Raw genomic sequence first — 27,084 nt, 5'->3', positions numbered from 1 at the left:
CAATTTTGGTGAGCTCTTGCAAATTGTCGCCTCTTTTTCCTATTTGTAGTGGAGATGAGTGGTACCCGGTGGGGTCTTCTGCTGTTGTAGCCTATCCGCCTCAAGGTTGTGTGTGTTGTGGCTTTGCTGCATACCTCGGTTGTAACGAGTGGTTATTTCAGTCAAAGTTGCTCTTCTATCAGCTTGAATCAGTCGGCCCATTCTCCTCTGACCTCTCGCACCAACAAGGCATTTTCTCCCACAGGACTGCCGCATACTGGATGTTTTTCCCTTTTCACACCATTCTTTGTAAACCCTAGAAATGGTTGTGTGTGAAAATCCCAGTAACTGAGCAGATTGTGAAATACTCACGCTCAAAATTGCTTAAATCCCCTTTCTTTCCCATTCTGACATTCAGTTTGGAGTTCAGGAGATTGTCTTGATCAGGACCACACCCCTGAATGCATTGAAGCAACTGTCATGTGATTGGTTGATTAGATAATTGCATTAATGAGAAATTTAACAGGTGTTCCTAATAATCCTTTGGGTAACAGAAGTGTTTCCATGGCACTTCTGGTAAAGAGTAGGTGTGTAACCCTTGGCCACATTCCACTCAATGGCCTTTACCAATCATGGCCTTCTAATAATCCCCATCCACTGAACTGGCTCTATCACTCTCTCTGGTAAGAGTCAAGACATTTATACCTCATAATGAATTCTAATGTGTTTTGCAAAGACACACTACATAAACTTAAAAGACTAAAGATAGACAGACCTTTGTTTCATAGTTCCTTGTTTATTAGCTTAACAAATCTTACCCTAACCAGACCATTTGCATTTTAAACCATGTCTAAAAATATTACCACAGAAGGTTTTACACCACAGAATTTTTCATGATACATCCGATTGTTTACTCAGTAGGGTCTTATCAATACATTAACACTGAATTTGACAACAATGTCTGCTCACAGTCATTTTATTTACATAAATATGGAAGTAAGGGTAGATCTTAACATATAACAATCCAGTCGTCTTCATATCATAGTATCTCATAGCTTGGTATGTTTGAGCTCCTGCTCATTCTTCTGCTCTTTATCTCTGTCCTCCATTTCTAGTGTCTCTTTCTTCTCTTCCTCTGGCTCAAGCCCCTGCTCCCTCCTGATCTGAGCCTCAATCTCAGCTGGGTCGATGTAGGTGTAGAAATACGCCATGAAGGAGAAGATGATACTCACAGCCACAAGCAGGGACGCAAACAACACATACTCTGCCCACTGTGGGAGAAAACACAGACATTGAATCATTCAACACATTTTTAAAATTCGGTCACGATTTTTTGTTGTTCGAAATCTGTGCGTGTTCATACAGCTCGGCTGAATGTGTGTGTGAGGTCATGAGGTCGGATGCTTCACCTGTTTCGGAAGCTTTCCCAGCTCTGCCACAATCAGCACAATAATGTTTCCCACGGCATTAGTGCACAGCCAGCCGGCCTGCAACACGGACTTCATGTTCTTTGGAGCCTGAAGACACAGAAGCATTGACTGGAGATATCGACTGGAGGATTATCTTGGATATCATATGCCAAAAAGACACTTTTAAAGGGATAGTTCGCTCAAAAATGAAAATCATGTCATTTACTCGCCCTTATATCGTTTCAAAACTGTATGACTTTCTTTCTTTGGCTGAACACAAAATAAAATTCGAAGGATGTTGATAACCCAACAGTTTTGGTTTCCATTGATTTCCATTGTATGTACAAAAACTGTTAAAACATCCTTCTAAATATCTTCTGTTTTGTGCTGAAGAAAGATATGCATACAGGACAGTACAATACAGATTGGCACGTTATGCGGCAACTACACTCTTAGAAGAAATGGTTCTATTTAGAACCAGAAATGGTTCCATCCCCCGCTTCATATATGGAACTCCTATATAGAACCATTTTTTTGGTAAAAGGTTCTATTGGCCAAGTACGGGACCCCGGGGTTCTATATAGAACCCAGAGGAACCATTTTTTAAAAGTGTATAGAACCTTTTAGGGGTTCCAAATACGTAGCGCTGATAGAACCTTTTCTTCTAAGAGTGTAGACAAGTATTTTATCATGTGGGAATGCTGTATTAACCAATCAATATCCAGGACTGTGACTATCCATTTAATTACTGATCTTAAAATATATATTTTGTTAACGCACTCCAACTCAAACATCCCAAACACAGCTCTTGCAAAGGCATGGCTCAACAAGTAGGAAAAAAGTAAGTCTATAAAAGTTTAAAAGTAGGATACATTCAATAAAAGGTCCAACATATTAAATTTGGTCTTGCACTCCTGCACTGTAAAAAAATTGTTTCATGATTTGTCATCACAACATTTTTTTTCTTTTGTCAAATCAACTTAAATAATTTATGTAGTTCAGATAACATAATATTTTGAGTTTTTTGGTGATTAAATCAATCTCTTTCATTGTATTAACTCAATTTTTCTATTTCAATGAACTTAAAGGAGAACTCCGGCGAACAATGAACCTTTGGTCTAATAAAACATCGATACCTAGTCAACCGTTCTCTGAGATTTGTTTTCATGATAATCGAATCTAAAGAGTTTTGTCTCTAAAAACTGTTTAGCGTATAATGCTAGTAATGGGGGCATTGACTAAGTAAAAAGAAATCGCTAGTTTATACCACTAACAAGGCTCAAAATAGCCCCACACTAACGCAGTAACATAATGAGGGTCCATACATGCAAAACGAAGCATTGAGAACTTTATAAGTGTACAGACCGTTTAATAAGAAGATACTTTATGAAGACAGTTTACTTCGTGTATAGAGACAGGAGCCATCTTAAAAAATAGTCTCGATAAGTCGATCCCCGAACGCCGTTCATACAGTTCAGAAGTTCGCTGAACTTCATACAGTTCAGATCACTCAGCACGACGTTCGTGGTTCGACTTATCGAGACTATTTTCTAATATGGCTCCTGTCTGTAAACACGAAGTGAACTGTCTTTATAAAGTATCTTCTTATTAAACGGTCTGTACACTTGCAAAGTTCTCAATGCTTCGTTTTGCATGTACAGACCCTCATTATGTTACTGTGTTAGTGTGGGGATATTTTGAGGCTTGTTAGTGGTATAAACTAGCGATTTCTTTTCACTTATCCAATGCCCCCATTACTAGCATTATACGCTAAACAGTTTTTAGAGATAAAACTCTTTACATTCGATTATCATGAAAACAAATCTCAGAGAACGATTGACTTTGTACCGATGTTTTATTAGACCAAAGGTTCATTGTTCGCCGGAGTTCTCCTTTAAAATAAATAAGGCAACCAGGTTACTTAATTTTTTTAAGTTAAACCAACAATATTTTTTACAGTGTGTAACTGAAGCTGAATATATCTTTTCCCTAGTAACGCATCAGCCACGGCCCCTACGAGGATAAACACCCTCTGGCCCCGCCTTCTACAGTAGCCACGCCCCCAAACTCTCACTATAGGCTGAGCTGGAAACAGACTGACATCTGAGCAGAAACGCTCCCAGTGCCCGTGAGGCTCGGAGATAAACCCATCAATGGCATACTAATTGTTCTCAATAATCATTAAACTGGGTTACGAGACTGTATCTTACATACTGCACCTTTAAAGACCTAACAGAACATTTGATATCTTTCTACTGTCTATTTGGTAACAGCTGATACTGTATTGGTTTAAGAAGGTAATGAGTGATGACTGTATTCAAATAGTGTTATTAGTAATTAATCTCATTCATTTTTTTCTGAGTGAACCGTTGTCCCACCTGTGAGTAGGAGAACTGCAGGCCGGTGACGGAGAACATGACCTCTCCTGTAGTGATGAGGAAGTACTGAGGAATCTGCAGAGCCATGTGGACCGAGTTGGGCTGAATGTCCTCAACGGCCTTTATAGACTTACACTGCACACACACAACGACACACATATAAACCAAAAAACAAGACACAGGGGCTATACAGATGACACAGACAGGTGTACATGCTGAGGGAGGATACGCACATCAGTGGAGAACAGCGTGTTGGGGACCAGGAAGGTGTATGAAGAACCGAATCCAAACTTCTGAGAAAACTCACACGACTGCGCACCGTTGCTGAGCACGAACTTCCGTCTGAGAAGATAAACCGGAAGAACAGCAAGTCATTCATTTCGTTTTATTGTTTATGTTTACAGGGACAATGCACAATTAAGAGTAATTGCACCCGAGTTAGCCAACAGCTCATTTACATCTACTGTCCCTGAAACAAACAAAATAACATACTGTATAATATTACATATACACACCACATAAAACATCACAATACATGTCCAGGAATGTAAGATTTACAAAATCAGTATATAAAACAGATCATTTACAGTACAACAAAGTCATTAATGGTTGCAGATTTCTGATAGTAGCCGGTACTTAAAGGAGTAGTTCACTTTTAAAAAAAATGTACTGATAATTTACTCACCCCCATGTCAGCCAAGATGTCCATGTCTTTCTTTCTTCAGTCGAAAAGAAATGAAGGTTTTTGATGAAAACATTCCAGGATTTTTCTCCATATAATGGACTTCAATGGGAACCAAACGGTTCAAAGTCCAAAAGAGAGTTTCAGTGCAAACTGTTCAAAGGGCTTTAAACGACACCAGACGATGAATAAGGGTCTTATCAAGCGAAACGATCGCTCATTTAATAAATAAATAACAAAGTTTGAGTTTTATAAGCTCAAATGCTCGCCTTGCTCTGTTCTGATGCACATTCGTGACTCTCCTGTTCGAACTCGTTCATCAAAATGAACAAATCTTTTTTTCGAGTCATTCAACGAATGTAATGACTCAAAAAAAAGATTTGTTCATTTTGATGAACAGGAGAGTCACACAGAACAGAGCAAGGTGAGCATTTGTGCTTATAGAACTTAAACTTTGTTATTTATTTATTAAATGGTCGCTCATTACGCTAGATAAGACCCAATCATTTAAAGCCCTTTGAACAGTTTGCAGTGAAACTCTCATTTGGACCTTGAACCGTTTGGTTCCCATTGAAGTCCATTATATGGAGAAAATCCTGGAATGTTTTCATCAAAAACCTTAATTTCTTTTCGACTGAAGAAAGAAAGACATGGACATCTTGGATGACATGGGGGTGAGTAAATTATCAGCTAAAGTTATTTTGAAAGTGAACTACTCCTTTAAGTTGTTTTTAAAAATTGATAAGCATTCAAAACCCATTTTAATCCAGAATGTTTTATACAACTGGGTAAGACTGTATTTTTAAGGTGACGTAGTTATATGTTACATGTACTTCCTATAGTAACTAACCCTAAATCAAAACCTAACCTCACCTTTGGTACGTATAGTAAGTAGTTTATTCTGTTCTTTGTGTTGGCACTGCCCAGTTTCCCTTTGTCCTCCCAAGGTCCCGTGTGTCATCGTTTTGCTGGTGTGTATTTTCTTTTTTCTTTTTTTTCCATTTCATTTTCACTTATTTTGGCTTGATTGTGATTGTAAATAATAATTATTAGCTTTTTTTTCTTTATTTCTTATATATCTTGGCCGATCATTGCACTTCACGTTCTACTATGGTCTTATTCACTCTCCTAGTATGTTAATGGTAGCAATAGCTTAAGTAAGGTTAATAGTTAAACCAGTGTAGGGTCGTATTGGTATATATTTATATATATTTATATATATATATATATATATATATATATATATATATAAAGTACTAATATAACTTTAATAAAAGCAATTCACAAATTATTTTAGCAATCATAATACTTTATGAAACATCAATGATAAATCTGAAGAACTGACTTACGTCCCCTGATTAACCAGAGAGTAGTTTGAAGTGACGGTTGGCTCCAGTTCAGAACTGAAGGTAGTGATGTTCAGATCCGCTGTCCAGCCGTTCACAAACCTGTGACATCACACATCATTACAGGAGAGTTCAGTTCCCAGTCGCTGCGTCTGAAGTGATGACGCTATGGGAACGCACCTGCGTGATCGCGTCTGACGTGACAACGCTATGGGAACGTAGCGTCGTCATGTGTGTGTGTGTGTGTGTGGTAAATTAATTCACACAGTCACAGAAGGATTCATATGTAAATAGTGTTACTTTCACGCCCAGATTCGTTCTCAGACACTGAATTTTGGCACCGATTGGTTTAATGTGAATCGGTACTCGGTAGTCCCGACGTTATTCGGTTGGTGCCCTTAAAAGTATAGAGTTCGGTACCCAACCCTGAGGCTGCCAGTCACACGTCACGATTTTCACGTACGAGTTTTCCCATAGCGTCATCACTCAGACACAGCTTCTCGCTCCCTTCTCAGGGAACCACAGTTACAATCTGAGACGTTTTAAGAAACAGTAAATATATATATGTTTGTCCACTGACCTAATGGCATTCTTTCCTTCCCTTGGTTTGGACTTTAGGTCTTCTTGCTGGAGGAACAAATCAAAAGACAGGGACAAGTTCACTGTTATATTTATCACTGGGATTGTATCACCGTAATGTTGGACCAGTAAAGGCCCTAATAAACTTCAAGTGAAACGGAAGAACGAAGACGTGGAACATCATTTCAACATAATTTGGACATAATCTGGCCAAAGCGAAAGTGTTTTGCAGTTTATTTCATAGCTCAAAACAGTGCAAACTTTCTGTAAAACTGCCCAGATGTTACACCATCTTGAGCTGCCATAGAGCATCACAGCCGGTGCCGGAAGTAAAAATTCAATACAATTTCTCCATTGACAGTTGGGATATAAGCCATAAAAACGTAACCATACATGGTAGACTTAAAACCAGCCACGGCTGTACTAAGTGATTGTATATGCTCATATAAACGGGAAAAGTTCATGAGGCACTAACCTTGTTTTAAGATAAATCCCTTTTATTCACGATGTATTGGATAAGTACTTCATTACCCACAATCCTGAACAATCCCACAGTGATGCATCTGATTGGCGGAAGTCGTGTAACGTGTCTGAAACCCCGAGAAGGCGCGTGAAGACTGAAGGTCGTGTAATGACTTAGGGCTAAGTTCATTGGTCGCACCTCTGAGACGCCCGCGCGCCATTGGATATACAGTAGCCGCAACACAGCCAATAAGCGAGCCAGATGCTCAATGTTTTTGCATGTGCATAAGCTTCAGTAAATCGAGGAAAATGATTCACTGGAGGAAAAAGTTCACGCGGCCGTCGTCAGATTTGGAAGTCACTCAAAAGGCTCTTTCACGGTGGCTCTCAGTCGACTTTAGAGAGGCGCAGTGGTTTATGGGAGGTGTAGTTCCTTTGCTCGGAAATGAAAATATGTACACAGTCTTGTACCCTTGACGTTTTTTCGACATTCTCTTCGTTTTTTTCACTCAAAATGATGTGTTGTATGCTTATGAGTTCAGCCGTAACTGATTATCCTCAGACATGCTCTAATACTCTTTAGATATGGATGTCAATGGGAGAAATGAATGGGAAATTTACTTCCGGCACCAACGCTCTCTCAGGCTGTGATTCTCTATTGGTCCACAATGATTATGTCATAGTAGGCTGTGCTCTGGGGCTCTGCCTTTTTGATAAGAAACTGATGTCTTTAAAAAAAAAAACATAAATTCAACATACAACAAAATAATAATAAATCCAAAATGTAAAGATTGTAAAAACACTAAAACACCTGCAACACTAAAAATCAGTGGCTTCACCATTTGTACTCCTTTAAATGTGCTGAGATCAAGCCGTGATGTATCGGTCACACATTTTACATGCAGATCAGAGAAATGTGAAACGTGAGCTTGTGTTTCTGCTCTCCATGAACGGAAGTGAATGAAATGAAGTGTAGTGTGGCCTCTCCTTTATCGAGAGGCGTTGGAATGTTTGCAAACCGTATATAATACACCCTTCGCTAGGAGTTTGATTGACAGGTGATCTGACCAATCATGATCCGCCTTCCCCCAAATTAGCCATTTAGTCCGACAAAGCAGTCAGGAGAGTTAGTAGATATAACGTCGCTGGCCTTGAAACTGGAAAAACAGTGTGTGCTGACGTCTTTCAGCGGTTGAAACAGCATTCCTTCTGATGTTCATTCATGTTTATTTGATGATATCACAAGCAGCTTTAACTGAGGCGTACAGCGATCTGCCAGACACATTCAAGAGCCACAAACGGCATTTATTGTTAAATTTCTTTAAAAAATGACAAAACTTGAAAGCTAAAACTTAGTTTCATTAATAAGTAACTTGCTCTGTCACATCGGTCGATGTGTTGTCAGTGTATTATTCACTGCGTGAGAACATGATATGTGGCGTGAGAGAACGGTAACTAATGGGGGCGGGTCTTTGCGAACGGTCAACTGAGCTACAATTGTGCTGATTTCTTGAAAAAGCAACTGTTAAAAACTACCATAAACGAATACCTAGCAACGCCCTAGCAACAACCCAAAGCGCTCCAGAATGGTTGTGGCATGAGCAGCCACCATTTTACATCAGAAAAACAGTTTTTGACCATTGCAACCGCTAATATTTGCTTGTTTCACACTCACCAGATACATGATGGATGGGTCAGAGGGGATGACGAGGGTCTGGCGGCCTCCTTTAATTAAACTGAAAGCTTTAGTGGTCACAGGACTTGTGTTTAAGGACACTGTGATGTCCTGGTGATCCAATGTCACATACCCTGCACTGCTCTACAAGACAAAGGGGAAACAATGGTGAAGCATCTCTCTCTGTTATGTGTGTGTGTGTATAAGATGTGTGTAGTACCTCCAATGAGTCTATCAGAAGAGTGTCTTTGGGTGAGATGGTCACGTTCACTGAACTGTTGTACATGTTCACCACCTTGAGCTGGCTCTCAGAGGACGATGGGAAATTGGGTAATGTTTTCTGAGGAGATAACGAACATTAGATTGTGGAGAAGGCTTTTCTGAACGTGAACACTTGATTCTGAATCACATTTCACACTCACGTCGATCTCAATCTGGATTAAAGCTGCACAAACAAACGCCGAGGCAGCGAACAACATGCCGACCGTCATTCTCTTCAAAGGGCTGGAGCGTAAAACACATTCACACGACACAACGTTTATATCACTGTATCATCGTCATCACTCTCACAGCAGAGATTCATCTGTCCACACCTGAAGTCGAGGCCACACTTTTTGATGAGCGGGAATATAACGCGGTCCATGATGGGCACCAGGGTCAGGATCAGGATAGGGTTCACCGTCTGACAGAGAACACAGCGCTTTCAGTCCTCTTTCAAAAGCTTAAAAATTAAACTAGCTTCAGCGAGGATGCATTAAAGTAACACCAGGGAACTTTTCAACCTTCATAATATATTTCCAAGTCTCTTAAGATGGTACATCCACTTACAATACAGAGCCTAAGTCCCTCCCCTTCCGGTCGACCGCCATGGGACCTTATTTCGGAAAATTTTGAATGGTAGTCAATGGCGAGAGACAACAAATATTTTGATCTGGTTTGAATTGTGCCCTGAATTACACATATGATGTTTGTCAATTTAAAAGATGCATTTTAAAGTAAAGAAAGTCGTTAAACCGTTGAGGTATAAGACTGTGAAAATACATAATTACAAAGACTACAAAGCCCAAAGGTGCACATTTTCTCTCAATGACTGAAGCTAACTTTACTGATGCTAATGTCTGTGATTGTTTCTATAGTCTTACGTTATAATTGTAACGTTACGCCGTCATACCTGAGTGTTTTGTACCAGACTGCACACACACGAGCAGCAGATCTCACTCGTTGTTTCGCTTCCCGGGAGATGTAGTTCATAGAGCGATTTTCACATAAAACTAAATGTTACTCTTCTGTTTTATGACAAACTGCGACGTTTTATACTTTCAGAATTATCTTTTAAATTGACAAACATCATATGTGTAATTGAGGGCACAGTTCAGACGGAATAGAGAGCCTAAGTCCCTCCCCTTCCGGTCGACCACCATGGGACCTTATTTCGGAAAAATATTGTATGGTAGTCAATGGCGAAAGACAACAAATATTTTGATCTCGTTTGAATTGTGCCCTGAATTACACATATGATGTTTGTCGATTTAAAATATATATTTTGAAGTAAAGAAAGTTGCAGTTTGATGTAAAACCGTTGAGGTATAAGACTGTGAAAATACGTAATTACAAAGACTACAAACCCCAAAGGTGCACATTTTCTCTCAATGAATTAGTCTAACTTTACTGAGGCTATTGTCTTTCATTGTTTCTATAGTCTTACGTTATAATCGTAACGTACCTGAGTGTTTTGTACCAAACTGCACACACACGAGCAGTGGATCTCACTCGTTGTTTCGCTTCCCGGGAGATGTAGTTCACAGAGCGATTTTCACATAAAACTAAATGTTACTCTTCTGTTTTATTACAAACTGCGACGTTTTTGACTTTCAGAATTATCTGTTAAATTGACAAACATCATATGTGTAATTGAGGGCACAGTTCAGACGGAATAAAAAGATAAGTTGTCTCCCGCCATTGACTACCATACATATTTTTTCCGAAATATTAAATGTCCCATGAGCCGGAAGCGGAGGGGAGGGACTTAGGCTCTCTATAGGTTGAATGACACCTCTGCCATAGCCTGACGGGATCTGTAGCGTTTTTAATCGTACTTTTAAACGGGTTTCGGGTAGTAACTAAAATCGAACAAAATTCAACTGCTTTACGGCATATACGTCACTCCCACCACCACCCCCACTTCCTTAAAATCGGACGTGCGAGCCAAATGTTATAGTCATGGCCGAAGCAAGAAAGCAAAGGTTTTCTCGGAGCAAAGCAAAAAGAGAAAAAGAGAAAGTGATCGCGTTAAAGGCAGAACGAGGATCAACATTGGGCCAGCGTTTTCTCCCTGGCGTCAGCTCTGTCTGACTATATTAAGGAAGCTATCTTATCCTCCATTTATCTTCATGAATCAAGTAATGATAGTAGAGTAGCGAATTATCAATCTGGGAGCTAGTAAACGATATTCTAGTTTTTGATGGTTAGCTATCGTCTAAACGGCGTGTACAAGTTCGGTAGGGGCTACATTCTAGCAAACAAATATATAAGATGTACAAAATCATATTTTAGGATACCTAACATGTCTGTGATATTCGTTTATTGTTTTTGCCTCAAGCTGTAATGCAAATCGATTTGTAAAATTTGCAGATTCATTTATGGTAGCTTGATATTATAATACTGACGATATATGGGTATTCTCTAGCACTCAAACATTGCATTGAAGCATCATATAGATTCAGTAAAACGGCAACCAATAGACTAGCCACTAATGACGCTGGCTTGTAAACGTGAGCATCGCGATCATTTGACGTTAGAAAAAAAAAATAAAACCCATGAAATGATATTCATATGACATGCTGAAATATATGCACACCTTCATACCTGGGATGAAGACATTTCACACGCGACGCAAGCAGAACACCTGCATGACGTCCTCCTACAGTGTTCAGGGCTATCATGGTTGTCAACAAATGCGCGTTCATGTAGCATGACAGAGTTTACGACAGTATAGAGGACAATACTGTTTACCGAGACAATACCGAGAGCAAAAGTTCCCTGGTGTTACTTAAGCATATCAAAAGTGACAGAAAATGGTAATAATATTTCACTATTTTTACTGTATTTTTGATCACCTTGGTGAGCTAAAGATACTCGTTCAACGTCTTACACTTATGAACAGTAGTGTATGAGATGTTATAATCTTAGACCATTATAATCAAGAGCGAGATTCGGCTTACACACACACACACACACGGGATAACGGGATGAGCTCACCTGCATCTGGTCCGGCTGAAGGATGAACGCTCCCTACAGACAGGAGGAAATCACAGCGATTTAAAAGAGATATTTCATAATTCTCTGGGGGTTTGTAATAATCTGTGAATCGTGAATGTCTCAGATTACGCTAGACTGATAACAAACATAACACGAGTAACTCTCCCGTTCAGAGACAAGTGAAATGAAGACACTTACGAAGTCTCCGCTCATGGTGGTGGCCTGGAGAGTCCAGCGGGAGCCCTGCAACACACACAACCCGTTACTAAACACAAGCCCAACACACACACACACACCAGATTAACCAGGTCAGATCCGCACCTTTTGGTCAAACAGGGTCCAGAACATGGGCAGGGGGATGTAGAGGAACAACACCTTCAACACCATCTTAATCTGAGCGATGAGGAGTTTCTGGAGAGAGAACAGAGGAGTGTGTGAGTGTGTTGATCATCGTGGACTACGAGTCCCCGCAAAGATAGTAATATCAGAAATGTTTGATGTGTGTGTGTGTGTGTGTAACCATGTTTTGGGGACGAATTTGGGTTTTGGGTAACACTTTACTCGAAGGGCTGTGCATAAAACTGACATGACACATGTTATGAATATGAAGGAGGGTTTATGACAACTGTCATTACGTGTCATTCGCTCAATTATGACATTTATAATGCAAATATGACTTTGTTTTGAGATGTCTTTGTTATGACAACTTGACAAACCAATACATCATAACCTGTCAGTGTCTTAGTAACAAAGACAACACAACCTGTCATAAACATGACATAGCAGATTAATGATCTTAAAAGCACTTATCTTTATGGGTTAACTTTACATTAAACTGTCAGGTGGTTGGTTTTGACATTGGCTGTCATGAATCATTATAACATCGTAATGACTAATTCAATTAGTACCGCTGTAGTTGAGGTCAAGAAAAATATTCATGACAGTTATAATGGCTTCATGACAGCCGATGTCAAAACCAACCACATGACAGTTGAATGTAATGTTAACCCATAAAGCTAAGTGCTTTCTTAAGTTTGATAATTAATCTGCTAAAAAGACACAGACGTGATGTCACCGTCGGCCGGAGCGCCTCACATTGAGTGGCAAAAAGACTGAGCTGCTGTATTTGTGTTCAGTGTGAATGCCGCGAACAACAAACACAACACAAATAAAGTGGGAAAGAGCGTTGGGATTGACTGTACAACTAGATTTGACAACAAATCTGAGGTATATTTTTACAGACTGATATAGAAAGAGGAGCAAATGGATCGAAACAACTGGACTCCAGTCAGCGAACGGTGGATTTGCAGTTTTCATTTTGTGTCAATACGCTAAATTTAGCTGGAAAACCATACCCATATTGTTATATATATTAACAACTCATCAATTAAATATGTATCATTGTATATTTTGCATTATTGGATGTTTTTTAATAAACACTGACCAAAAAAACAACAAAAAAAAAATATAAAGTTGTATGTCTGGACGATATGATGATATATATAGGCTGTATATAACACTGATATAAGTGATCAACCGGATTTAGACCTATATTGTATTTAAATAAAGCGTTCACAGGCAGATTTGCTTTATAGGTCTATATCGCTTTTATTTCCCTGCTGTCGAAATCAGGCAAACATAAATGTCAGGCAACACGATTCCTGTCTGCATGTCAATATCCATGATCACTGGATCTTTAGTAAGTCGTAAGGAACACTATATTAAGTCCAACATTTAGTTTAAATTGATAAAATTGTTCGTTTTAGTCGCAGTTTCCCCTCTTAAATCCAGTCACGCAGCAGATCTTTCGCCACTCAGTCAGGCTGAGGGCGGTTGAAAGTGACGTCAATGCATTCCCTCTATAGTTTTATGTCAGCGTGTTACATCTCAAACAATTTCATATTTGAGCGAATGACTCTTAATGAGTTGTCAAAAACATGCATAAAACCTTCATATTCATGACATGTGTTATGTCAGTCTTATACACACCCCTTCAAGTAAAGTGTTACCCAAATTTGTAACCCAGAAGTGAGTTAAATCTTACAAAACCTCATTTTATAGACGTTTTATAGAAGAATTGTACTTAATATTATTATTTTTACAATTATATATGTTTGTCTATGGAATGTCCCCAGTTGAGTTAGTGTGTGTGCACAGAGATGGCAGGAGTGTGTACATCATATTTGTCTTCGGCCCAGTCCATCCAGTGCTCCCTCTTGGGATGAGCGCTGCTTCTGTGCCGGAAACGGTTCCTGATGGCGAACTACGGAAACAGAAGACACACGTGACTGGATGAGCAGTGTTACGGATAATGCATTACAAGATTTACGCAATCAGATTTCACACTTTTCATTTACATTTACATCAAAATATCTGAGTTACTTTTTCAAATAAGTGAGTTTGTTTTCCATGTATTGACTGAGGAATCACACATTTCTTTTCATAATAAGTAATGCAATTAGCTACTTTTTGAAGAGATTTACGCAATATTGTAATGCATTACTTTTAAAAGTAACTTTCCTCAAGATGATTAGAAGTATACGTGGATTATAGGGCGAGTTGACCAAAAAATGAAATAAATTGGTCATGTTATTGTTAAAAAACTGCTTTCATGATAGGTTTATAGTTCATTCCAGTTCCTAACTCAAAACTGTGGAAAAGAGCAGTTTGAACAATCTGCTAAATATGTATCTTTATGTTCTACAGATGAAAGGGAATCATGGTTTGAGCCCATAAATGATGACAGTTTCCATTTTTGTGTAAATATTCCTTTGAGCAGAATCTGGACTCACCCCTATGCACTTACACACGGCCCAGATAATGTTTCCCTCTGGATCTGTTTTGATGTACATGCCACTGCCAGCGATGAACACCACTGTAACACACAGCACACATCAGAAACACACACACACACACACACACACACAGATCTCAGTGTGTGTTCAGTTGGCACTCGGTCTTACCCAGAGATATGACCATGAGAGCGGCTGGGACCCCGAAGGCCAGAGGATAACACTGTTGCTGTGTGTGGATGCCACACTCCTGAGCTGCACACACACACACACACACACACACACAGAGGAGGAGCGTTAGACGGGGAGAAGGGTGTTATGGGGAAAATATAATGGAAATGTGTGTTAAAGTGCCCCTATTATGCTATTTTAAAGGTTCCTAATTTTGCTTTGGAGTGTCCTGCCATAGTTTTACATGTAAAAACACTTTTCTCATAATATCCACTGCAGCATCAGCTCTGACTCACTGTGTCTGAAACAGTTTCATAAAGGATTCAGTCGCTCTAAACCCCTCCTCTCTGAGAGCCTACTCTGCTCTGATTGGTCAGATGACCCACTCTGTTGTGATTGGTCTACTCTGCTCTGATTGGTCAGATGACCCACTCTGTTGTGATTAGGGTTGGGTATCGTTTGAATTTGAACGATTCTGATTCCGATTCCTTGTTTCGATTCCGGTTCCTAACGATTCTCGATTCCGATTCTTTTAAGAGGCAGGGTCAAAAAAGTTTAGCTAACCATGCTAACCAACGGCCTTTCTGAAGGAAATACTCCTTTTGTCACAAATTTTGCATTTTGCCGAGATTTCGTTATTTTTAGAAAAGTGAAGCCACACTTTGGACTGCTGACGTAAGCTACTCATGTTCGACTCGCGCGGTTATAACAACACTTCCGGTAGACGCTTCTTCGTTGGTGTTGTTCAGCGGTTTCTTCTTCCGCTCGGCGGACTGTGAATATCGAAACTAGGAATCAAAATTTTAACTTTTGAACGATTCCGGGAAAAACGAAAATTTAGTCTCGGTTCCAATCGATACTCGATTCTCGATACCCAACCCTAGTTGAGATTGGTCTACTCTGCTCTGATTGGTCAGACGGCCCAGTCTGTTGTGATTGGTCTGCTCTGCTCTGATTGGTCAGATGACTCAGTCTGTTGTGATTGGTCTGCTCTGCTCTGATTGGTCAGATGACTCAGTCTGTTGTGATTGGTCTTCTCTGCTCTGATTGGTCAGATGACTCAGTCTGTTGTGATTGGTCTACTCTGCTCTGATTGGTCAGATGACTCAGTCTGTTGTGATTGGTCTTCTCTGCTCTGATTGGTCAGACGGCCCAGTCTGTTGTGATTGGTCTACTCTGCTCTGATTGGTCAGATGGTCCAGTCTGTTGTGATTGGTCTACTCTGCTCTGATTGGTCAGATGACTCAGTCTGTTGTGATTGGTCTACTCTGCTCTGATTGGTCAGATGACTCAGTCTGTTGTGATTGGTCTACTCTGATCTGATTGGTCAGATGACTCAGTCTGTTGTGATTGGTCTACTCTGATCTGATTGGTCAGATGACTCAGTCTGTTGTGATTGGTCTACTCTGCTCTGATTGGTCAGATGACTCACTCTGTTGTGATTGGTCTACTCTGCTCTGATTGGTCAGATGACTCACTCTGTTGTGATTGGTCTACTCTGCTCTGATTGGTCAGATGACTCAGTCTGTTGTGATTAGTCTATGAAGACCATAGATTGGTATTATGTAAATGTGTTACAAACATATGTAGATTCGCCAGAAAGAGAGACTGGATTTACAGGCGGTTCAGAATTTCTTCTCTCTTTTGGTATATAACATTTTTAATCTGCACTCTGATCTTTGAAAGTTTGCAGCTCTTTTACATTCACTAACATCTTTATTACACACTACAGGAAGGCTGATCTCAAAAGAGCATAACGGGCACATTTACCTCTGAGAACAGGAGTAATGAGTGTGGAGAGAAGACTTCCTGCGTTGATGCACAAATAAAACACTGAGAAAAATGTGTTGAGTTGGCGACTCTGAAACGATCAACACATCACAACAAACATTAGACAGAAAGGCAGAGAAGAAGTCCGGCTGACGAGGACGTTGGAAAGTGTCGTACCTGATGTTCCTGAAACTGATCGCCACCAAACGCAGCCACACACGGTTTAATACCTCCTGTGCCCAGAGCAATGAGGATCAAACCCAGCATGGACAGAGCGCTGAAACACACACACACACACACACGTTTGTTTTCCATGTTTTATGAGGATTTTCCATAAATAAACTATGTATCCTCACCCCTTACACTAACCCTAACCCTCACATGTGGAAGGTGAAGTTATCCGGCGTGCCGTCTCTGTCGGCGTCTGTGATGTCATGAATCGTGCTGACGGCCATGACCACCTGACCCACCGCGTACACTACTGACAGGTATATGATCGTCCTGAAACACACACACAGCATCACACGACAGCCTTTCTGAACGGCGGTCAGTCTCAAACTGAGGGACAGATTCTGATAGGGTTGTGAGGAGTCCGGGACGTCCTGTAGATTCGGCCTAAGTGATCTGTCCTGTAACCTCCCTTGTCCCCTTTACTTAAAGGGATACTCCACTTTTTTTTGGTAAATAGGCTCATTTTACCACTCCCCCAGAGTTAAACATTTGGGTTTCACCGTTTTCCAATCCATTTAGACGATTTTCTGATGTTTATATCAGTAACCAGACAGTTTCTGGTCTCATTGACTTCCATAGTAGGAAAAAATATACTATGGAAGTCAATGAGACCAGAAACTGTCTGGTTACTGATATTCTTCTAAATATCAGAAAATCGTCTGAATGGATTGGAAAACGGTGAAACCCAAATGTTTAACTCTGGGGGAGTGGTAAAATGAGCCTATTTCCCAAAAAAGTGGAGTATTACTTTAAGGAGATTTATCTGAAATAGAAAGATTTTCTTCAGACAAATGCTATTGTTTTTAACGATGGTTTGTGTAATGTGACATTTGTTGGTATGATTTGTTGGTATGAGGTCACACATTTAACCGCAGACACTGAAATATATGTGACACACACATCATGTTCTGAGAGTCCAGTCTCTTATTCCCGATGGAGAACCACGACTGTCCTGTGTTTTCCTCAGATTGGGCAGAACGTCCCAGAAACACACCTGAACTTCCCGAGCCAGGAGTCGGCGATGATGGCCCCCATGATGGGCGTGAGGTAACACAGCGCCACGAACGCATGATAGACGGAGGTCGCCAGGTCATCGTCCCACAGCAGAAAATACCGGAAATACAGCACCAACACCGCTGGACACACACACACACACAGTTCAGGTTTGCTTTTGCTATTTTAGTAGTTATGCAGTCTATTGGAACTGAATTGTGTTTGAGCTTTTTATTGTTATTATTTTACTGTTTTATTATATGAGCGCTTATTTTTGAAACCATAAGTTTCATCAGAGACTGTAAAGATCCTCCACAGTTTAGGATATTCTCCAATCAATCTCTTCACAGGCAGAAGCAGCGGCGTGCCACAGGCTCCAGGGGGCGCTGGAGGAAAACTGAACCTTATTTACAGAATATATATACCAAAGAAACCTGAACCAGATTGCAAAAACAAAATGCACTCGCTTCAAATATTTATGAGTTAGAGAAGAAATTTGGAATTTATATGTGAAGTGCGAATCATATGAAACTGGTTCTTATACACACTCTAAACAATGCTGGGTTGATTCAATGCAAATTTGGGTCAAATATGAACAAACCCAAATGTTGGATTAAACATGTAATTAAAAATTTTAACCCAACTTCAACTTTCACTTTCAACTCTATATTTTTAATTACATTTTTAACCCAACATTTGGGTTTGTCCATGTTTGACCCAAATTTGGGTTGAAACAGCCCAGCATTGTTTAGAGTGCCAAAGACACTTGGCATTTGTCTGTAAATATCAGAGTGAGTTTTTCCACAAAGTCTGTAATGACTAATTGAACCGAGTACTCACTTAATAATGTTGGGTTAAAAATAAGATAACCCAATGAGTAACTCATCTATGGGGTGGTACAGTATACACTCTAAAAAATGCTGGGTTATTTCAAGCCAAATTTGGATCAAATATTGACAAACCCAGTAATTGGGTTAACATTTTAAATGACATTTTTAACTCAAAGTTTGGGTTTCTCCATATTTTACCCAAAATTGGGTTAAAACAACCCAGCATTTTTTAGAGCAACGGTGGGTTATTTTAACCCAATGCATTGAGTTAAAAGTCAGTTGGGTTAAAAGTAACCCAACTGTTGAGTTAAAACAACAACAACAGAAACAACAAGGTTGTTTTTCCTGTGTCCAACATGCAAAGGTCCACACATCCTGATATAAACAGCTTCTGTCCGTCTGCTCTTCAATATCGTTGATTTTTATGATTGACAGTGTTTTATGACCCATCATGCACTAGTTATGTTCACTCAGTGTTTAACCCTTTTCTCTGTGAAGATCACACACACACACACACACTCTCACCTCGCATGCCATAGTAGGAGAACCTCTCGCAGAACTCGTTGACCACGATGAAGAAGATGCTGATGGGATATCCACAACACTCCGCCGTCTGTACAACACACACACACACACACACACACACATGAGCTTCAACTACACATACAACCTATCTCGCATGTGGTAATATATTTCTTTGTGGAAACTCTTTTAGTTTTATGGCTATTATTAGTTCCTCTGATAGATGTTAATAAAGACAGGATTCAACTCGTAATCACTTTGATAAGTCAAATAAACACACACACACACACACACACACACACGTTTACTTACAGTAGCGGCTGAAATGAGAACACACTATAGATCATTTTATTGATATTGTATAAAATATTATAATTGTAAAGTTATAATTGTAATATTTTATACAATATCACACTAAGCCTAAATTAAATGTATTTTGAATAAAAGAAAACAGATTTTATTTCATTTATTTTCCAAATGCGGATTTGCCCGAACCTAAACCTAACCATCACACACACTTCCACTAACCCAACCCCTAAACCTACCTTTCACACACACACACACACACACACACAACCCCTAAACACAAACACACTAACACTAAACCAACCCCTAAATCTACCCATCACACACACACACACTAACACACTAACACAACTCCTAAATCTACCCATCACACACACACACACACACACACACACACACACACTCTAACACAACTCCTAAACCTACCCATCACACACACTTTTTGCATTTTTAAAACACATCACTGATCTCCGCAGATAATGTCGCCACATGGTCAGGATTTCAGATATTGATCTCTATGTTGGGACACTTTGTCCTCATAATCAGGGTGTCCACAGATATAAAGACTTTTAAACACTACCGTATATGAAATGTAAGATTTAGGGCTTTATTTATGTATTATATGATTAGGGCTGTCAATAGATCACATTTTCTTAATCACACACACTTAAGCGTTACACACTTGTTTTGTGTAACCAGTTCATTTTGACATCATTTGCTATATCCAGCGATGTGACTCTCACAAAACCGTATTCTCTGCCAGCTTTACAAGTAAATGTGTGTGTCTTTCCAAAAACAGGACTGGGAGACTCCAACAGGACCATAACCATATGAGGAGTTCATAATTCATAACTGATGCACACCAAAGCACCCATTAAACACATTACAGAAAACACTGAACTCATATTGTAGGATATATATCCTGTGCCATAGCCAAGAGCTTTCTCATACAGGAGTGTGTGTGTGTGTGTGTGTGCGCTGGGAGCTTTCTGAAATACTTCCATTATAAACACTCATTCTGTCCGTCACACTGGACAAATATGTGCACTAATATTTAAGACCCATCAAATCTGATTTAAAGACAACTGAATTATTTTTAAGGCCTTTTATTAGGAAAACTTTAAGACTTTTTAATTAGCCACCCTGATTAATGATGTCGGGAGAATGATTTGATAAATAATCTTACCTTTTTCCTCTTTTTCTTAGTCTCATCCATCTTTCCGTCTGCGAGATGAACCACATTTTAGTTCACATTCAACATCAAATTATCAGCATCAAGCTGTACCGATCATTTCTGAGTTTAAAATCCTCACCTGTCATTCTAGCAGCAGGAGTGTGTGTGTGTGTGAGTGTGTGAGAAAAGACCTGACCGTCTCTGTAAGAGCTGCTGAAACGTGTGTGTGTGTGTTATTAGCATGGACTGTGTCCTGTCTGCTTTATGACCAGAGGAGGACAGATTGACAGATAATATCAGGGGTCCATAGGGTAACACACACCGTTTACAGCGCCGTACGGAAGATGTGTTCTCAGATAATCAAACAAGGCAAAACACTAAATGACAAGACAAACAAAACAAATCAAAATGAACAAAACAAAAACAAGTAAAAAAGACAAGACAAACTAAACAAAAACATGTATAAAATAATATAATGGATTACATTACAGAATCATAATGCCTTGCAGGACTGATACTGGGAAATTATGGCTGTTTTTGTGAATGTTTTTTTATTTATAATAATTACTGTGTGGTATGTGGTGCTGTGAGTGTACACCTCCCCTCGGGGGATTAATGACGTTTAGTGAATTGAATTTAACAAGACAAAAAAACAAAAACAAGACAAAAAAAGCAAGACAAAACAAAACTAAATACAAAAACAAAAAAACAAACAAACAAACAAAAAAACAACAAGATGAGATGACAAAAATGACAAGGCAAGCAAGACAAAAACAAGAAAAACAAGACAAAAAAAAATAAGAAAAACAAAACAAAACAAAAACAAGAAAAACAAAACAAAAACAAGACAAAACAAAAAACTAAAACTAAAAACAAGACAAACAAAACAAAAAAAGCCAAAAAATCTAAAAAGACAAAACACAAAAACAAGAAAAACAAGACAAAACAAAAAACAAGACAAAACAAAATAAAACAAAAGGAAAAAACAAACAAACAAAAAAAACAAGGCAAAACAAAATAAAACTAAAGGAAAAAACAAAATAAAAAAAACAAAAACAAGACCAAACAAAATAAAACAACACAAAACAAATCAAACAAGACAAAACAAAAACAAGACCAAACAAAATAAAACAAAACACACAACAAAAAACAAGACAAAACAAAACACACAAAAAAACAAGAAACAAGAAAAACAAAACAAAAACAAGAAAAACAAGACAAAACAAAAAACAAAATTAAATTAATACAAAAACAAAATAAGTCAAAATAAAACAATACAAAAAAAATACACGAGACAACAAAAATGACGAGACAAACAAGACAAAAACAAGAAAACAAAAAGAAAAAAGAAGACAAAACAAAATAAATCTGATGATGAAAGCGGGTATATTGGTCTAAATAAACAGCAGGAGTGTTTGGGAATAGTTTGAGATTTATTCAAAGCATTAGAGACGATGTTTAAATACAGCAGAGCAGAGACTGTTAAATACAGATAAAAACACATTCAGCTGTGACACACAGTAGAAAAATAAGAGATAAACATTAGTGTGTGTGTGTGTGTGTGTCTCCAGTGCATCACACGGGTTCACACCGCACCACTTCAGGCTGAAGCAAGATAACACACACTTTAGCAGAGGACGTGTTTGTGTGAGCCGCCCTATAAAACTGGCAAAATGGCCAAAGGTAAAACACACAGTTTATGATGAAGTCTCCACAGGAAACAGTCAGTGCCCTCCAGGTCAGCCAGGGGTCAGGCTCACACCACGGAGGAGGAGTTGGGCAGGCCCTGGACGGTGGCGGCAGTGGGCGTCCCGCTGATGGCGTTGAAGATGTGCAGTGAGTCTGGAAGAGGACTGCGCATCCCATCATCCCCTGGGCAGATCTGTGGAGAGAGAGAGAGGAGTGATGCTCTCCGAATATCAGTGAGGTCAGATCTGCAGAAAGCTGGATCCTGTGCACCATATAAAAAGGAAGCTGGTTCACACCACAGAATTAATCTTTTTTTTATTATATATATATTTTTTTGTATTTCACAATTCTGACTTTTTTTTTCTTCTTAGAATTGCATGTTTCTATCTCACAATTCTGAATCAATAACACAGATTAAGTCCGAATTGTGAGATATAAATAGAAAAAAAGTATTTCCCCCCTCAGAATATGACTTTATAACTCGCAATTCTGACTTTATATCGTGAGAAATTCAGAGAAATAAAGTCAGAATTGTGAGATAAAGTTGTGTTTGGTGCAGTGTGTCACACACTCCTCTTTATCCCTGTGTGAGGAACAGACAGACGTTCGTGAGTGTGTGCTTCAGTTATGAGAAATGATTTACCATTCGATCTGACCACGACAGCAAAAGAGGAAAAGAAAACAGGGAGAGATTAAAGCATGTACATCCGACAGAGACATGACGTGTGTGTGTGTGTGTGTGTGTGTGTGTCTTACAGGCTCATGCATGATGGCGGACAGCTCTTTGGTGAGATCTCTGTAGTTGGCCTTCATCTCGTCATGATACTCCTGCTGATCCTCCTTAATCAGACGCTCATTCACTCCTAACCCCAGACCACACGCCTCCACAAACTGCCTGCAGAACACACACACACACACACACGTCACACCTACGTACCAGTCCACCTTTATATATGCACATATACACTGTATGCATGAAATTAGTTTTGTGGACAAATATATATAGTTCCAATTTACGAATTTCTTAGTGTGCAAAGGTGGAGATTTTGTAGAAGCTCAAATATAAGACTTAAGATTAGATTTATTTAAATAAAAAATTAGTAATTTACTTAATATAATTCCCATTTTTCACATTTCCATACAGTGTTTTAGTTTATTTTGTAGTTTCTTTCACCGTTTTTAATCGTTAATTAAAAAGCTGTCTTGTAGTTCACTTGTAGTTCAATGTAATCTAATTAATATATATATGTGTGTGTGTGTGTGTGTGTGTGTGTGTGTGTGTTTAACAAGCAAACAAAAAATATGACAAGACAAACAAAATCAGAAGACAAAAAACAAAAACAAGACAAGTCAAAGAAAACAAAATAAGAAGAGAGACAAACAAACAAAAACAAGATAAACAAAACAAAACAGAAAACACAAGACGAGACAAACTAAACCAAAGAAGGCGAGACAGAAGCTAAGGTGTGTAACGGTTGACTGTGTGTGTTTCGAGAGACTCTTCTTCATTTATTTCATCAACACACAGAGAAAACAGGAATACTGTGAAATATTAATACAGTGTAAAAAACTCAATTTTTAAAAGTGTTTTATTAATGTTGTGCTGCTTCATGATTGTATGGAGACTGATACACACACTTTCAGGATCTGAAATATAATCTGCGGTGACATGATGAATGTCTTTAGTGTCACGTTTGATCACTGTGATGTCATTGATAATGATAAAAATAAAGCTTACTGATATTGTACATGCATGTTTAGAGGAGTGTGTGTGTGTGTATTTACCGAAACACTTCCTTCAGCTGTTTGACTTTGTTGTCTGGGTATTTCTTAGTGCTGGCATCATCCAGGAACGCCCTGGCGTACGCGAGAGGACCGGCGTTCACCTGGAGACGAGAGACGTTACAATCCATGTCTGTGTGTGTGTGTGTGTGTGTGTGGTGAGGTGTGTGTGTGCACCTGTACACTGATGCTGCCCTGTAGTTTGAGCTGGAGCTGGATCATGTCCACGTCGCTGCAGGAACACAGCTGCCGGATCTCCAGCACCTTCTTGCTCATCTCGTCGATGGCCACCTCGATGGGGTTCAGGTCCACGTGATGCTGGTACATCACGGCGATGCGCTTCTTCACGTACGGGAACGAGTGTGTGGCTGAGGAATACGGTTCACAGGATTTACTGACCTATTTCTCAATACTTGGGTAAAAAAAAACCTCTTTACACAGTGAAACACCACTTTTTTAAATTGTAAATTATATTTACGCTGTATTCATGATCCATTTATTCACTTTTTTAGCATAGACCTTAACCCCTTAGCTGTCACCCCCCTTTTTGAGAATGGGGGTTAAAATGCACTATAAAAACTTAAATAGTTGTAATTTAAGAATGCTTTGGAATATACCCAAGTTTGGTCTTGTTTTAAAGAAAACACTCAGCAGAATATTGCTGAAGTGAAAACACTTCAAAAAATGAAAGTATGAAAAAGTTATGGAAGTTTAAATTTACAGTAAATTAAATATACTGTACTATATATTTTTTATTTTATATAAAATATATATTTGACAAAATATTTTTACCCTAAAATTTCTATAAAATCAAAGCCATAAATCTTATCAAGTTATGTTCCAAATTTGAAGTTGATATCACAAAAATTGAAGTTCCCATGAGATTTTGTTTAGGTGTAGTACCAAAAATAGCCACCGGGTGCCATTGAATTCCATTGAATTTAGTTGTATACATTCTGCCTTTACAAATTAATACATTTCTGTCCAAATATCAATTCTGTCACACAATTTGGAACCTTGAGACTCAGACCTTTCTGACAATATGTGTTTTGTCAAGATTAGAAAAGGTTTTGATCATAAATTATGAAATATAATGATGCCCAAAGGGGGGAGGAGGCTGATAAAATAAGTACCGTTTCTATGGTAACTCAACGTTCAATTATAAAACAGTTTTCACACGATGAATTCTGAGTTTATAAGCTTTCAAATGATACCTAATTTATGGTAACTACTAAAATATGTGATATAATAAATATTTTAGAGGATCCTACATAATTTGTAACACAAAACAGCGGTAGCTTGATCTCTCTCTCTCTTCAAAGACGACACGTGGCAGATTATTGCTGAAGTTTAAAAAAAAAGTTACAGAATTTTACGTGTAATGAAAATGCACAAAAATACTTTTTTTTTTTTAGATTTTTATATAAAATATATATTTCCAATATCACATTTTACTCTAAAAATGGTAGAAAATCAAAGCCATAAATCTAAAAAAGTCTCATATCTCAAAAAATGAGCTTTCAGTAATATTGTGTTTGGCTGCAGTACCAAACGCTTCCACTAGATGAAATTATTCTCCCGTTCATTTCTGAGTAGGGATGGGCATCGTTTAGAAAATATCGATATCGATGCTTAGATTGCTTTTAAGAAAAATAAACAGATTTGTGTAGCCTTGCGCGACTTCGAGAGTGTTTTTTCAATTGCAAAAAATAATATTTTTAATTTAGTAGTTTTACTCTTATCATAGCCTACTAATGTCTTCGGAAACTCCTCGATTTACTGAAGCCTGCATGTAAAACGCATTTGCAGCTGCACAGCCGTGTATATATCTATGCCGTCTGGCTCACTCGTAGGCTGTGCTGCGGCCTCTGACTTACGACTATGAGACAAATCTATACGTCAGCTCTGCTCAGTGTGCTAGATGAGGTGCATTCTGGGATGCTTTTAAAGCGCACTGAAGGAGTTGAGGTGTGTGCCGAGACACTGTGCAGATAAGAGCTGTACTTTGTGATTGGGAGGATCATATAACTGTGAGGTTCAGGTTGAGCCGACTCTGGAAGTGTCAGACACTTATCTCTAAATCAGTGGATCTCTTCTTCTTCTCCATGTGGAGTGTGTAAGTGTGTGTACTCACTGGTCAGTATAGTCCTGCGTTTGCACTGCTCCTCTACGCCGCCTTGTTTTTTGCCTGAAACGGTGAACGGCATCTCGAAGACGAAGCGGCGGATGTTGTGGCTCCTCTCGAAGTCGGTCCTCCTCTCCAGCAGCTCCTTCTCCTCCAGGAACGGGCTGACGTGAGTCACCTGGATGTAGGCGAACTTCGAGTCCAGATCCTTCGTGTTAATCTGAGCCAAACAGCAGAGCATATTTAGCGGATCGCCAGCTCTGGGCCTCATGCTAGTGAAGACACACCGCTCAATGACGTCTACATTTAACGGCTACATGAGTGAGTGAGTGAGTGAGTGAGTGAGTGAGTGAATGAGAAAGCGAGTAAGTGAGTGAGTGAGTGAGTAAGCGATCGAGTGAGTGAGTGAATGAGTAAGTAAGTGAGTGAGTGAGTGAGTGAGTAAGCGAGCGAGTGAGTGAGTGAGTCAGTGAGTGATTGAGTGAGTGAGTAAGTGAGTGAGTAAGCGAGCGAGTGAGTGAGTGAGTGAGTAAGTGAGTGAGTGATTGAGTGAGTGATTGAGTAAGCGAGCGAGTGAGTGAGTGAGTCAGTGAGTGATTGAGTGAGTGATTGAGTAAGCGAGCGAGTGAGTGAGTGAGTGAGTAAGTGAGTGAGTGAGTAAGCGAGCGAGCGAGTGAGTGAGTGAGTGATTGAGTGAGTGATTGAGTGAGTGATTGAGTAAGCGAGCGAGTGAGTGAGTGAGTGAGTAAGTGAGTGAGTGCGTGATTGAGTGAGTGAGTGAGTGAGTAAGTGAGTGAGTGATTGAGTGAGTCAGTGAGTGAGTGCGTGATTTAGTGAGTGAGTAAGTGAGTGAGTGAGTGATTGAGTGAGTGAGTAAGTGAGTGAGTGAGTGAGTGATTGAGTAAGCGAGCGAGTGAGTGAGTGAGTGAGT

The 27,084-nt window shown here is 39.2% G+C and overlaps 2 protein-coding genes across 5 annotated transcripts in view; both read right to left on the bottom strand.

Moving 5' to 3' along the window:
* Positions 1-761: 761 nt before the first annotated feature.
* On the bottom strand, positions 762-20,680 carry slc15a1a (solute carrier family 15 member 1a). Its single transcript, XM_039690752.2, has 22 exons — positions 20,570-20,680; positions 19,081-19,168; positions 17,727-17,868; positions 16,883-17,002; positions 16,679-16,778; positions 16,502-16,592; positions 14,732-14,815; positions 14,561-14,643; positions 13,945-14,031; positions 12,090-12,179; positions 11,967-12,011; positions 11,769-11,801; positions 9,104-9,192; positions 8,933-9,014; positions 8,731-8,850; positions 8,511-8,654; positions 6,375-6,421; positions 5,798-5,896; positions 4,000-4,108; positions 3,767-3,901; positions 1,389-1,496; positions 762-1,250 (listed from the first exon to the last, which is right to left on the bottom strand). The coding sequence occupies exons 1-22, from the start codon at positions 20,597-20,599 to the stop codon at positions 1,029-1,031; spliced, it is 2,148 nt and encodes a 715-aa protein (XP_039546686.2). The 5' UTR covers positions 20,600-20,680; the 3' UTR covers positions 762-1,028.
* Positions 20,681-21,971: 1,291 nt separating this feature from the next.
* LOC120492601 (dedicator of cytokinesis protein 9) overlaps positions 21,972-27,084 on the bottom strand; it is a 120,754-nt gene continuing 115,641 nt past the window's right edge. For all 4 annotated transcript variants that reach the window (XM_039690748.2, XM_039690749.2, XM_089132949.1 and 1 more), the window contains 5 exons: positions 26,163-26,373; positions 24,206-24,396; positions 24,032-24,132; positions 23,003-23,141; positions 21,972-22,439 (listed from right to left, as the gene is read on the bottom strand). In XM_039690748.2, the coding sequence (XP_039546682.2) occupies positions 22,314-22,439; positions 23,003-23,141; positions 24,032-24,132; positions 24,206-24,396; positions 26,163-26,373 (768 nt within the window). In that variant the 3' untranslated portion in view covers positions 21,972-22,313. The remainder of the gene's footprint in view (positions 22,440-23,002; positions 23,142-24,031; positions 24,133-24,205; positions 24,397-26,162; positions 26,374-27,084) is intronic.

This window comes from Pimephales promelas, chromosome 7 (genome assembly GCF_988280905.1).
Source record: "Pimephales promelas chromosome 7, fPimPro1.hap1.1, whole genome shotgun sequence".
Lineage (NCBI taxonomy): Eukaryota > Metazoa > Chordata > Actinopteri > Cypriniformes > Leuciscidae > Pimephales > Pimephales promelas.
Note: the sequence above shows the minus strand (reverse complement) of the source record. Positions and strands in the feature narration are given on the sequence as shown.

Excerpts from the sequence above, each read along its gene's own strand:
- slc15a1a (XM_039690752.2), bottom strand. The coding sequence starts at position 20,599 with ATGGATGAGACTAAGAAAAAGAGGAAAAAG. Across the intron at positions 11,802-11,966 it reads CCACCATGAGCGGAGACTTC|GGAGCGTTCATCCTTCAGCC; the intron begins GTAAGTGTCTTC and ends TCCTGTCTGTAG. Across the intron at positions 6,422-8,510 it reads ACCCATCCATCATGTATCTG|CAAGAAGACCTAAAGTCCAA; the intron begins GTGAGTGTGAAA and ends TTGTTCCTCCAG.